The 14968-nt window shown below is 45.1% G+C and overlaps 1 protein-coding gene across 6 annotated transcripts in view; it reads left to right on the top strand.

Moving 5' to 3' along the window:
• Positions 1-14968, top strand: part of LRRC7 (leucine rich repeat containing 7) — a 358746-nt gene that overhangs the window by 138597 nt on the left and 205181 nt on the right. For all 6 annotated transcript variants that reach the window (XM_043520844.1, XM_027825894.3, XM_043520845.1 and 3 more), the window contains exon 5: positions 7369-7447. In XM_043520844.1, coding sequence (XP_043376779.1) covers positions 7369-7447 — 79 coding nt within the window. The remainder of the gene's footprint in view (positions 1-7368; positions 7448-14968) is intronic.

The following is a 14968-nucleotide window of genomic DNA, read 5'->3' as shown; positions in this document are numbered from 1 at the left end:
TTTTGCTTTCTGTTTACATCCAAAGTAGTTTCACTCCTTTTACTGGGCTCTCTGACATTTCACTGTGGTCAGTAAAGATTTCATCCCCATCCTCCAATATACATCTGTGTGCAATGCCTGCCATAATATGGCCTTGATAGCGTAAAATAGCTATAGAACCTGAAATTCATTTTATGTTTTATAAGGATTAATATGTTCCCAATGCACAATATACAGTAGCAGATAAAGTGAGATTTAAAAATAAATAAAATCATATGACAAATAGTTTAACCATTTAGCAAGTCAACAATGAATCTGAATGTTGGAATTAAAACAATTTTAGTGATATTCCAGTTTCAGCTTGAATTATGGTGTGATTAAGAGACAGATGACAGTACCATAGCATGGATTTGTTTATGTTCAGTTTTTCACTGTAACAATATTAGCTAATTGGATATTCTTTTCTAGCAGATTTTCATTATTGGTCTAGGTGAAGATCCCAAAAACAAAACCCAGAAAACTATTTTTGGCACTGTACACCTGAATCATTTTATTCTGGTCAAAACTGTTTTTAAAATATATTTTGATTCCTACTCCTGCTTTCTTGTGAATCTTACAGTGACTTACAGTGAAACTTACAGTAGATATTCATCGTGCTAAGGTCCACATATATGTTTCTTCATCCTGTTTGCATTTTAGGGGCAGAATTAGACCTGTCAGTCACTAACAGCGGGGGATACTCTGTCCCATTAAGTTCCCTCCATTTTATTCTGTCTCCAAAGTGGCCCATGGCTCAGCCAGACCTCCCTGCTGTAGAGCTTTTCAGAGGAAAATTCCAAACTTTTTCAAAAATTTTGACTAACAATTTGGTTCATAAATTTCTGTCCAACTCCCAGCCACGTCCCAGGGCTGCATTCGCCTTTGAGGGAGATTGTTCCCTTGGCTCCACTTCCCCTTCCAAGGTGTTTGCAGTGGCTGTTGCCCCTGCAGACTTCAGGGGGCTTGTATTCACTATGAAAAAAGGCCTATTCTTAACTTAGGTAATTTGATGTAAAATCCTAGTAAAGACAAGGCAGGGTATAGTTTTTGCACGAGCTAGCAGGACATGCTATTTTGAGTTAAGAATACAACTTTTTTTATAGTGAAGATAAAGCCAGGGAGAGAGCTAGGCTGAGAAAATCCAGAAGTAAATGGAAGGGCCTGAGTGTCCTACTTATCCCCTTATCAAGTGTCTCCAATGGAGCTTGGCCAGCTCTGTGAGTAGAGTTTCCCTTGAAGCCCAAGCCTGACGGGGTTGCATTGGTGCCACCCTCCTACAGGCCAGTAGCCAGGCAAGACTGGAAAAAAGGTGGCTCCAGGGGCAAGCAGCCACCTGTCCCCCATCTCCATGAGTGGTGTGAAACCAGAAGGGCAGTGCACCGGATAGAAGATTGCACCTGAGTCTCTCTAGCCTGCACAAGCAGCCATGCCTCTGACTACACAGCTCAGTCTTTGTCTCCCTCTCTTCTTCCCCATGGGTCATGGATGGAGGGGCACTGGACACACCATGGGCATTGCCAACACCAGAGAGTGCGAAAAGGGATAATAGGCCCCAAGGCTGAGACCTCCAAAGGAAACACAGATCTATCTAGCCCATATGGATTACATGCAAGAGAGAGGGTATAGCTTCTGGGAAACCTGTCCCTGAGTCCCAGGCCAATTCCTTCATTGAGAGACTCAGAGAGAGCCCATTCAGGGGAGGGTAGACAAATCCCACCTCTTTGAGAACAGGGAAATTGCTTGCTGCTTGGAGATTTCTTTGAAAATATTTCAGTTTCCTTCTGAAGCAGGATTATGGGGATAAACTACTGATAGTGAAATGAATGAATAAAATCAGCACCTGGGTCCCCTGCTCATCTCCATGTAGTGCAGCAGGACAGATAACCGTCAGTGTCCACTTTCCTTCCTCAAGGAGTAAGGGTTGACATGATTACAGTTTAAAAGTACCTGCAGGGGGAACAGAAATTTGGTAATAGAAAGTTCTTCAATCTGTCAGACAAAGGTGTAGGAAGAGCCAGTGGCTTGAAGTTGAAGCTAGACAAACTCAAATTTGAAATAAGGCACACATTTTTAACAGTGAGGGTAATTAACCATTGGAACAATTTATCACAGTTTGTGGTGGATTCTCCATCACTGGTCTTAAGGTGCTTTTGAAAATTTTATCCGAGGACAAGGTTAGAGTTGTAAACAAAGAGGCCAGAGAAGACAGGAAGTACAAGCAGGAAAAGACAAAGTTCAAAAATGAATGAAAGGCAGAAATAGTTAGTAGAAAATAAATCTTATTTTTAATTCTGGGGGAAGATAAATACCCAAATATTAGTAAAGTTATTCTAACACACTATATCAGATATGGACATTTTGCTTTTTCATCCCCAAAATAAAGATCATACTTAAAATTGAAATGGAAAAAGGTTAGACTTTACTTTAAAAATAGAATGTGGCTGGGAAATGGCACAAAGCTACTAGTTTCCATTAACAGCATAGGACTGTAATCTCCTAGTCCTTGGGTGACATGCTCAGGTGTAATATTTCTTGTGTCAGCACTCTATAGCTGATTTTGCATTTGAGTTTGTCACCTGGTGGGTTATTTCACTCCGTTCACAGAGTAAACAGACAGATGCTGTTTCCATGTCATGTCTAATAAAAAAAATTAACATCAAATAACTTCAACTGATGACTCACATTACTTAGAATACAGACAGTTATACTGTTACAGACAAAGTACTTAAAATATTCTAACATTTTAACCAGTCAGGGAGGAGGGTCAGTGAATAGAAAATATCAGCAGTTCTCACTGCTAGTAATGTTGTTGTGCATTTCTACTTGCACCAGTAGCCATACCTGAAAGTCTGCTAACCCTGCTATGGTTATGATTTTTTGAGCTATGTCCTGCTATTTATGGAAAAGTTAAATTCCTGCTGGCTTCAGTGGCAGTTCTACACAGGGAACAATGGCAAGATGTGACGCTGCAAATGTTTTTCACAGTCCCGGCACTTTAGGAACACAGTAAGCTATACATAGACTCTTTAGGTAAGACTTCTAGTCAATTGGGTTTTCAGACATTAGTTTCTGTATTTGTACCAACATTATAAACGTAAGCAGAGTTCTTGTCATCTATGGGGCTAAGTAGCAAATTAAACTCATGAATCATTTACTTAGATGTCCAGGTAATCTAAATTTCTTTGCAGCTCTTTGCACTCATAAAATTGTGAGCAAAGAAAAAGGCTTGGCTCAGACTGGTTGAAAATTTGGCATTTTATATTCTTTATTCAGAAACATACTGAAAGACAGCATTCATGTTGGCTCTCCAGTGATTTAAAAACAGAGAAAACTAACAATTATATTACAAAATCTGGACTTATGATGTCACCTTTTCAGACCCCAGAACACAATATATATCAAACACATTTCCTAGAATCCATAATTTGGTTGTCCAATTAAGTAAGTATGTTGTCATTCTTTTTGGTTTTTGAACTATCTGTGATTTATTTTTCTTGCTTAATTAACAAGTTGAAACTGTATTTATTCCAGTCATGCTCTCCTGGAGAGAAGCAAGTAGTTAATGTAAGCATTCATAATAAATTCTCAGAAAGGTTAAGAGTTTTTGAGAAGAGGTAAAGAATTAAGTTCCACTCTCATTTAGTCTTTTTGTTGTTTTTAAACCAAAATGGATAGAACTCAATTGAATAAATCAGTCAGACTTTGATATGCACCCTGACACATAGATTTGTAATTATTAGCTGTTTCTTTTTGATATCCATAGTTGATTCTTATACTTACATAGACCATTGGGAGCCATTTCTTTCTCTCGGTTTCTCTCATAATTTGGGTGTATATCAGTTTAGTTAGGGGGAAGTTATTTCATGGAATAGGAGTGAAATTAACAATTAAGGAAATGTCCATGGGATCCCTGGAGTACAATCTGCAGCTGAGGTACTACTGTGTCCTCTTAATTCTCCAGCCTGGGCTGTCTTTCACAATGATTTGCTGGTAACAAGCCCCCCACCCAGCTAAGTTGTGTGAATGCTCCCTGAACCACTCACAAATCACACAGAAAAAGGCACCAGCAAATCTCCTAAGCCCCCAGCCTTGCACCCCTGGAATATACCATCTTGCCCTCCTCAGAAACCTGACCAGTGTAAGTTTATTACCAACTCGACTCCTCCCTCGATGTGGAGAGGACACCTGCTAGCCTTTGTAAACTGAGCTGAGATTTCCCAGGCACTTCAACCAAATACACTGTTTTAGGTAAATATAAAACAGATGTATTAACTAGAGAAAGGTAGATTTTAAATTATTATAAGTGGCAGGTGCAAAAGGTTAGAGATAGTTATCTTTTATTTTCTTTGGTAAGTGCTCAGTTTAAATCTTAAATCATATTAGACTAGGCAGTATTTGAATCAAGCAGTTTTCCTCACCCCACTAGGTGTTGCAGGTAGTTTACAGGTCTTAATACACAGGCTTCCCCTTTAAGCCTGGTACCAATCTCCTCAGTTCAAGTCTTTGTCTTTCAAGCACTCTTGTTGCTTCCAACTTAAGTAAGGGAGGAGAAAGATAAAAGCATGATACCACTGTCACCTATTTTATATCTTCAGTCCATGTGCCTAGAAAACACTAGCCCCCAGACACGTCTTGGTGGGCTTTGCTGAGTCACGTAGTTGAGCAATCCCCCATTGTGTGATGTTTGTGCAGCTCTCTTACAGCATTGCAGATCCCTTGTTTAAAACTCCCCTGCTGATTAATGGTTGTTTAACCATTGTTTAACCCTACCTGGAGAGGATCATCTTCTTTGTTGTCACTGGAGAACTGGCAGTGTATGACTCTCAAACTTTCAACATATTTCAATAATAACTATACAGCAAAATCTCATGTCTTTATACACACTAACAGTATACATATTTTGACCTAACAATGGGTTTCAGCAGATCAAGACCTTTCCTACAGTATCTTAATGGCATGCTTTGTATGAAATATACCATAATTATATGATGGGGTGAATATGGGGGTTCCAGGGTGCTGCTTTGAGTGCCACAATAATTTTTTTGCTGTTTTATACCCTTGGATCTTTTTTGTAGGGCTGGAAGCTGTACTTCAGTGAGGCTTGATGAGTGCTTAGACTTTAAGCCTATATATTGAGATCCACTTACATTTTGTGTGTACCATGGCTTCCTTGCTGTTCAATATAGAAGTGATGTCCTAGTCATTTCTTTGCTGGACATAACATAGGTCGTGCATAGCAGTTGCAATTACCATTGACTGAAGAATTCTTGTCTGAAATTCTAGGATAAAAGGATTTTTCTAATGTATTCATGATCAAGAACTGCAATATATAAAATTTTGCCAGTTCTAATATTTTAACTGTCACAGTCACAAAATATAGACAAAATACTTGTCATAACCCTACATTGGTGGTACTCAGCATTGGATCCAGTGGGAGTTTTGCAAATGATGGCTACTGTCCTGTTGACCTGCCAGAAGAATTTGCCCAAATACTGCAGTTGATTTGGGGGAATATAAGCTTTAGCACCTGTTGGTTAGCCACCTCATATACAACTGAAAGATCACTAATAATGAAAAAAATACAAAAACCTATTGTGTCTGAATGCTGACCTGAATTTATAGCAGTACTCTACATTACTAATGAAAACTTCTTGGTGAAGATAGAATCATAAAAATGTAGGACTGGAAGGGACTTCCAGACATATAGTCCAATACCTGTATTGAGGCAGGACACAGTATTATCATTCTAGACTGTCTCTGACTAATGTTTGTTTAACTTGTTCTTAACCTCCACAACCTCCCAAGGTAATTTGTTCCCGTGCTTAACTACCCTTACAGATAGGAAGTTTTTTTCTAATGTCTAACCTAAATCTCCCTTGCTGCAATTTAAGCCCATTACTTCTTGTCCTATCCTCAGTGGTTAAGGAAAACCACTCCCCTTTATAACAACTTTTTATGTACTTGAAGATTATTATCAGGTCCCCCTCAGTCTTCTCTTCTCCAGACTAAAGAAACCCAATTTTTTCAATCTTTCCTCATAGCTCAAGATTTCTAGACCTTTAATCATTTTTGTTGCTCTCCTTTGGGCTTTCTCCAGTTTGTCCACATCTTTCCTGAAGTGTCCAGAACTGGAGGACACAGTACTCCAGTTGAGGCCTTATAAGTGTTGAGTGGAGTGGAACAATTACTTCTCATTAATTGATTTCAGCACTCTTGCTAATACATCCCAGAATGAAGTTCACTTTTTTTGCAACAGCATTACATTGTTAGCTCATATCTAGTTTGCGATCCACTGTAACCCCAGATCCCTTTCTGCAGTACTCCTTCCTTGGCAGTCATTTCCCAGTTTGTAGTTGTGCAGTTGATTTATTGAATTTTATCCTATTTATTTCAGACCATTTCTCCAGTTTGTCAAGATCATTTTGAGTTGTAGTCCTATCCTCCAAAGTCCTTGCCCCTCCTCTCAATTTGGTATCGTCTGCAAACTTTATAAGTGTACTCTCTATGCCATTATCCAAATCATTTATGAAGATATTGAATAGAACTGGACCCAGGACAGATCCCTCTGGGACCTCACTTGATATGCTCTTCCAGCTTGATTGTGAACCATTGATAACTACTCTCTGAATATGGTTTTCCAGCCAGTTATGCACCCACCTTATAGGAGGTTCATCTAGACCAGTAGTTTCAAAACTTTTTTCATTTGTGGACCCCTAAAACATTTCAAATGCAGTACCAGACCCCTTTGGAAATCCTAGGTATAGTCTACGGATCCCCAGAGGTCCATGGACCACAGGTTGAAAACCACTGATCTAGACTATATTTCTCAAGTTTGTTTATAAGAAGGTCATGTGAGACAGTATCAAAAACCTTACTAAAGTTGAGATATATCACATCTACTGCTTCCCGCTACCCACAAGGTTTGTTATACTGTCAAAGAAGGATATTAGGTTGGTTTGACATGATCTGTTCTTGACAAATTTGTGTTGACTGTTACTACCTTATTTTCTTCTAGGTGCTTACAGACTGTTTGGTTATTTGCTCCATTATGTTTCGGTACCAACGTTAAGTTGGCTGGCCTTTAATTCCGTGGGTTGTCCTTATTCCCCTTTTTATAAATAGACTATATTTGCCCTTTTCCAGTCCTCTGGTATCTCTCCCATCCTCAAAGATAATCAGTAATGTGCCCAGAGATCTCTTCAGCCAGTTCCTTAAGTATTCTAGGATGTATCTCATCAGGCTCTGTTGATTTAGACATCTAACTTGACTAAATTAGATATTGACTAAGCAAGTTTAGCAGTTTTTCATAGAACATCCTTATAATACCTTTCAAACTTTTTTTCTTTCTAGGGATTCAAGATTTTCCAGAAACTATAAAGTGCTGTAAGTGTTTAACAATTATTGAAGCCAGTGTCAATCCAATTTCTAAGTGAGTATCAATAATTAGAGTTATGTTTATATTTATCACTGCAGATATTTTATAGATATGGAAGTGAAAAGTAAAGGTTCACTGCAAAACTCATGTATAACATTAATTTAATTATTTTGTTAATTAAGATCCCAAATTAAGGATGAATTTCACCCAAGTTGATGCATCTGTGCACAGCTCTCTACACCACTCAAGACCTGCAGTGCCTCTGCAGACAGAGAAAGAAACATTGGCAGAGTAGTCATGTACTAGACATTTTCCTCTCGAGGGTCTAACCTAATACTCTAAAGGCTTTTTGTACAATGAGGATGCAAATCTACTTAGTGTATTATGTTTTCAAGTAGTAATATGCCATGCTGCACTCTGGGGCTTTCACTGCTCTTTAGTATTGTCTACGTGGATATTACGGTGTGGAAATCTGGTGCCTGTAGTTTTATGCCCTTGCTTGCTGCTCAGTAACTTGCTGTGTAGACAGAGCCAGGTTGTTGGAAAGGGGTCACTCTGGATCTTCATTTATGCGAATCTGTTGGGTCGAATCTTCTGCAGCCATTATTCATGCCAGAGAGGCTGTGTTGTAGCATTGTTACTCGCATGTCAATGGGTGTGAATTCTATCCAGTCATCCACTTAGTGCCCAGCACAAAGTCTGATCACTCTGGATTTTTGATGGGAGGGGTGAATTTTACTCTGATTAAAAATGTATTATGTGTAGATTACACAAATACAAATACTTACTTTCCAATTTTACATAACATATTTGAAAACCTTTCCTTCTTCTATGTGGATTCCAAACATGGGTTCGCATGTACACCAGAGCCGGAACTGTTCATAGTAGTATCCATTGACCCTCATGTCACATGTCCGAGGATTTAAGACACCGTGCAGGTCGACGCCACTCCAGTTCCCTCTTACCGCTGCATGGCCAGAATCAGAACCCTTGTTCCTCAGTGCTCCTAGCTTGCTTCAAGTACTGCCTTTTTCATCTTTTTTTCTTGTACACAGATTTTTCTTCTCTAGATGTAGTTAGTTGTCCATTCAGATAGTTGCTAGTTGTTACCATTTTGGACTTTCCCTCCCTTTGTGGGACTCTTCCCCAGCCTGGGGACTATCATAGAAGATTAGGGTTGAAAAATGCCCAACGGTCGTCGAGCAAGGGCCCGGGCCAAGCTGCCAGGCCACTCCAGAGCCACGTATCCATGCCGCCCTGGTTGGGGCTCCCAGCCCCCTCAAAGGTCCACCACCAACTCCTGGGAGCGGTATGGGACCCACACCTTTGGCACCATTGTTGTCCAAGGTGCAGAGAGACCAGACGTCTCCGCCTGTGCAGCTAACGACTCAGGTGCCACAGGACTTGGATAAGGCTCCCCAAGAGGGCAAGCCAGACACTAAGACCCCTAAAGGGGCAGAGGAGCACCACCGGTCACTGGAGAAGAGGCGACGATCTGCCGCATTGTGTTGCGGATCCTGGGACATGTCCAACACTCACCCTTGGTCGCCCAGAACAGTGTCAAGTTACCCTTGGCGCTACTCACCTGCACGAGGATGTCATTCCCCATATTATTCCTGGCACTGGTCATCCTCCTGTCAGTTGTCCTCTTGACATTGGTACTGATGGCCAGCACAGTGGGAGCGTTTCCTGTCTCTGCTTCGGTACGATCTCTTTGGTACCAATGACAGTCTCCCATCTCTGGTCATTGGTCAGAAAGCCAGTGACCAGCAAGCAGATGCAGGCGTCGACAGCCCCTCCCTGGTCACTGGATGGTTATTCCTCTGTCATGGAAAGCCAGTTCAGCCCGTTGCCCAGGTACCATCGGCAAGATTGGGCACTAGAGCCTGGGCTGTCGTCTGCCTCACTGCAGTGGCAGCCCAGCCAGGCCAGCACAGTGGGCTTATTGGAGCGCATGGAGAGTACTGGTGATGACGATGCCCCCTTTGCAGCGCTCTTTGGTTGCCGCTTTGGAGCATTGTTCAGTGCAACAATGGCACCGGGCTTGGTGCCGGGAACCTGTTCAGAGGTTGGGGCGAAGGAGTCTGTGTCCATCCCTAAGTCTCCCTCTCTGGAGGTGGTAGAACCCCTGGGACTCCCTCCAGCAGTCCAATCTTCCTCATCATCAATGGACAAGGTGCTCGTGTGGCCTTCAAGGGATAGCGCTCCGGACGACTTCAAGGAACATCAGGCCTTACTTCGGCGTGTAGCTGAGGATTTTGGCCTGGAGGTTTGGGGATGACAGAGCAGGAGGACACCCTCTTTAATGTCCTCTCAGCTTCTGTGCCCACCCGGGTGACCCTACCCGTACATGAAGGAGTTCTTAAAATTGCCAAGGGCCTATGGACAACCCCTTCTTTCATCCCTTCCATCTCCAAAAGGGCTGAAAAGAAGTACTTTGAATACCTATAAACCCACCCACCGCAAGTCTCGCTGGTTGTGTCTGTGGCCAATGAAAAAGACAAACAGGATCACACCTCCTCAACTCCCAAGAACGAAGAGGCCAAAAGACTCGATCTCTTTGGGAGAAAAATGGCCAGCTTATAGTTTCGGGTGGCAAATCATCAGACCCTGTTGGGTAGATATAATTTTAATCTCTGGGATGCTCTGCACAAGTTCCAGGAATCTCTCCCACAGGGTCTGGCCCAGGAGTTTGGCACCCCTGCCGCTAAAGCCCTAGCAACCTTGTCAGGGCTCTGCAAGCAGAAGGGACACTAGTTTCAGCCATTGCCACCCTTCTTCCTCTCGCTCGCCTGCGCAACTTGGTCCCACCAAGCGCTTAGAGGCCCAAAAGCGCTCATTTTGAGGGTGCGCTCAAGAGCGACGCCCCAGTCAGTTACACAGATCCTACCTGATCTTTCCTTGCCCCTACCATTTGGCTTGGTTGCGGGTAACCTCGGACCTTTGGGTCCTGGATATAATATCTCGGGGCTATACCTTCAATTTATGGCAGCTCCTCCCTCCCACCCACCCCCATCCCTCTTCAGGGACTATTCTCACGAGCAGCTCCTCTTGCAGGAGGTCAAAAAGCTCCTGTGCCTGGGGGTTGTGGAGGAGGTTCCTCGGGACATGAAAGGACGAGGATTCTACTCCCGTTTCTTCCTAATCCCAAAGGCAAATGGGGTGGGGGGGGGAGGGACTAAGACCCGTCCTGGACCTGTGTCATCTGAATAAGTCTCTCAAGAAGTTGAAGTTCCTTATGGTTTCCCTGGCCTCCATCATCCCCTCCCTGGATCCAGGGGACTGGTACGCTGGTCTCGACTTAAAGGACATTTATTTTCATGTCTCCATATTCCCAGGGCACAGGCGTTTCCTCCATTTTATAGTGGTGGGACCCCATTTCCAGTTCACAGCACTGCCCTTTGGCCTGTCTTCAGCACTCACGGTGTTCACAAAATGCATGGCAGCAGTGAAGGCTTATCTGAGACATTGAGGGGTCCAAATTTTCCCGTATCTTGACGACTGGCTCATCAAGGACAGATCTCCAGAGCAGGTGCAAAGGAAGCTGATCTGGTGCATTCCACCTGCCGCAATCTGGGTCTGTTGATAAACAATAAAAAGTCCATGTTAACGCCAGTCCGTCGCATAGAATTTATCAGAACAATTCTTGACTCCATGCAGGCCAGGGCCTTCCTTCTGGAAGCATGATCTCAGGCCCTGTCAGATCTGATCTCCCATGTAAAGAACCAACTGCTCACCACGGCGTACACCTGCCTGCAACTGCTGGGCCACATGGCTTCCTGCATGTACGTGGTCAGCCATGCTCGACTTCATCTACGGCCTCTGCAAGCGTGGCTGGCCTCGGTCTATATCCCCAGCAGGCACGCCCTGGACCAAGTGATCACGGTTCCAAACCACATCCTTTTGTCCCTGGACTGGTGGCTGGATCCCGAGTCAGTGCTGTAGGGAGTTCCCTTTGTGACCCCGTCACTGATCCTGGTCTCAGATGCATCGGATCTGGGCTTCGGGAACCCACTTGGGCAAGCTCAGCATACAGGGTAGTTGGTTTTGACATGATCTAGCCCTTCATATCAACATCAGGGAGCTCAGAGCAGTTTTTCTGGCCTGCCAGGCTTTGTTGCCTCACCTGAAAGGCAAGGAGGTGCAGGTCCTGACGGACAATATCGCCACAAAGTATTACATCAACGGGCATGGTGGTGCCAGGTCTTTGGCCCTTTATTGGGAGGTGCTTAGCCTCTGGGACTTTTATGTGCGGCATGCCATTCATCTGGTAGCCGCACACCTACCTGGAAGCAAGAACATCTTGGCAGATCACATCAGCAGGACCTTCTTGTCTCTCCACGAATGGTCACTCCATCTGGAGGTGGTCAGACTAATCTTTAACAGGTGGGGGACTCTCCAGGTGGACCTGTTTGTGTCCAGGCGGAACTGAAAGTGCCATGTGTTCTGTTCTCTGCAGGGAAGGGACAAGGGCTCCCTGTCAGACGCCTTCTTGATCCCGTGGTCAGGAGTGCTGCTGTACGCCTTCTCTGTGCCGTTAATCCACAGGGTCCTGGTAAAGGTGAAGACGTTCGCTTTGTCCTACATCCTGATAGCCCTAGCATGGCCTCGCCAGCACTGATTCATCATGCTGCTAAGTCTTTCGGCAGCCGCCCCGCTGCAGCTGCCTCTTCGGCTGGATCTGCTGTCCCAGAGCCACGGCAATCTGCTGCATCCGAACCTGGTGGCACGGTACTTGACAGCTTGGCTACTGCATGGCTAAGTTTGGATGAATGGGCATGTTCTGCTGGTGTCTAATGGGTTTTTGCTGGGCAGCAGGAAACCCTCCACCAGGACAACCTACTTGGGAAAATGGAAACGATTCACGTGTTGGGCCTCAAATTGGCACATTTAGGCTGAAGAGACCCCGCTGCAGGACATCTTGGATTATTTGCTGCACGTTAAGCTCCAGGGCCTGTCCGTCCCTCTCTTTGGTCAAAGTCCACATGGAGGCCATTTCAGCGTTCCACCCTCTGTTTCAAGGCAGGTCAGTCTTTGCCCATCCTATGGTGGCACAGTTCTTGAAAGGTCTGGAGTGCCTCTCCCACACGCCTGGGACCCAGTTTCCCCATGGAACCTGAATCTTGTGCTGTCAAGGCTCATGAGTCCTCCCTTCGAACCCTTGGCTTCCTGCTCCCTCCTGCTTCTTTCCTGGAAGGTTTCTTTGTTGGTCACTATAACTGTGGCCCTCAAGGTATCCAAGATCAGGGCGCTCACCTGGGAGCTGCCTTATACTGTCTTCTACAAGGATAAGGTCCAGTTGCACCCGCACCCGGCATTTCTGCACAAAGTCATTTCCCAGTTTCATACTGGTCAGGACATATACTTACCAGTCTTCTGTCCCAAGCCTCATGCATCGGATGAAGACTGCAGGCTGCATATCCTGAAAGTCAGTCATACGTTGGCCTTCTACATAGACAGAACGAAGCCATTCTGTAAGTCAACGCAGTTGTTCGTTGCTGTCGCAGACAGAATGAAGGGTTGCCCTGTGTCTGCCCAAAGAATATCGTCACGGATCATGGCCTGCATCTGCTACTGTTATGAGCTGGCAAAGGTGCACTCATTGTGACAGCTCACTCAACTAGGGTGCTGGCATAATTGGCTGCCTTCCTGGCGCAGGTGTCGATCCAAGAAATCTGTCAGGCTGCTACCTGGTCATTCATCCACACATTTGCAACTCATTACGTGCTTACCCAGCAAGCTCGAGATGACCTTGGCTTTGGCAGAGCAGTATTGCAAGCGGCAAGACTGTGAACTCTGAGCCCACCTCCATGGATACTGCTTTTGAGTCACCCTAGAATGGAATTGTAATGAGCAAGCACTCGAAGAAGAAAAAACGGTTACCCACCTTTTCATAACTACTGTTTTTCAAAATGTGTTGCTCATGTCCATTCCATTACCCGCCCTCCTGCCCCTCTGTCAGAGTTGTCGGTAAGAAGGATCTGAGAGGGCGTAGGGCTGGTGGCACCTGATGTACTGCCGCTTGAGTGCAGCACTCCAGAGGGCACCACGGCCGACTCTACGGATACTGCTAAGGCAAAAATCTCCAACAACTGCACACGTGGGCACATGCACACCTAGAATGGAATGGACATGAGCAGCACATCTTGAAGAACAACAGTTATGAAAAATTGAGTAACCCGTTTTTTTTCAACACCTCTTGGACGAGGGCAACTTAGTGGCCAAAGTAGCCCTTGAAGCCTCAGTCGATGCTGCTTATGCTGTCTCCCACTCCCTGGCTTCTGGACTGGTGCTCCGCTGTGACTTCTGGCTGCAGTCCAGCGGTTTCCTGAAGGAGGTCCAAATCACACTTGAGGACCTCCCTTTTGATAACGAAAAACTGTTCAGTGACAAAACTGATGAATCCTTAAGGGAATGGAGGGACTCTCAGGCCACCCTCTGGTTGCTGGGCCTCTATACCTCTGCCCCTACCTACAGGTGGCACTGGTTGTCTTTCTACTGCCTCTACCTCGGCTGCCTCTTCCTGTCCTCAATGTGAACCCCTAGGCAGAACTTTTGACTCCTTCCACGGGAACTGAGAATCCTCCTCCACTTCCCAGATTCCGCTACCAGTCACCTTTGGGTGTTTGCCCACAACTGGGGCAAAATCACCACCGATCTTTGGGTGTTGGACATCTTTTGACATGGCTACCTGATCAAATGCCCTCTCTTTCCCTTCTCGCCACCCTTGCCCGGGCCACTCCGGGGATCCCTCCCCACACCATTTTCTACAACAGGAAGTGGATGTCCTCCTCCAGAAGGGTGCCGTAGAGCATATTCCACGGCACTGCCATGGCTTCTACTCCTCCTATATCCTCGTGCTGAAGAAGCAGGGAGGCCTCTGGACATCCAGTCCCTGAACAAATTTATTTGTAAATTCTGTTTTTGCATGGTCACGCTCCGCCTTATCCTCCCATGTCTTCTGCGTGGTGCCTGGTTCGTGGCTCTTAATATGAAAAATGCCTACTTTAATATAGACACCCACCCTGCTCACTTCAAATTCCTATGCTTCATGGTGGGCACCTCCCATTATCAGTTCTGGGTCTTCCCTTTCGTGATTGCCACTACCCCCCCATGTCTTCATGAAGGTTTCTGCAGTTGTGGCAGGTTACATGCGTCAACTAGGGCATTCCCTCTTCCGCTACCTTGACGACTGGCTTCTTGTTGCAGCCTCCCATACCAGCCTTCTCATCAACATCTGGACCCTGTGTGCCCTGCTTGGCTACCTGGGTATCTGTATCAATGAGGACAAATGGGTGCTGCTCCCCATGCACAACCCTCACCTTTATCAGGGCGCGTCTGGATTCTGTCGCGGCCTGCATCTTTTTCCCCTCCCACCGCTTTGCTGCCCTTACCGCTCTTATCGCACAACTACACAACCGGTCATGCACATGCGTTCACCAGTGCTTCTCCCTCTTAGGCCATATGACTGCCTGCGCCACAGTTGCTCCGTTTGCTCGCTTGCATATGCTCCAACTGTAGCTATGCTCAACCTATGACCTGCAAAGGGACGCTCTCACCAAGCTTGTACTCATC

The sequence above is a fragment of the Chelonia mydas genome, chromosome 8, assembly GCF_015237465.2.
Source record: "Chelonia mydas isolate rCheMyd1 chromosome 8, rCheMyd1.pri.v2, whole genome shotgun sequence".
In the NCBI taxonomy this organism is placed as follows: domain Eukaryota; kingdom Metazoa; phylum Chordata; order Testudines; family Cheloniidae; genus Chelonia; species Chelonia mydas.
This window is presented reverse-complemented; position numbering and strand designations above follow the sequence as displayed.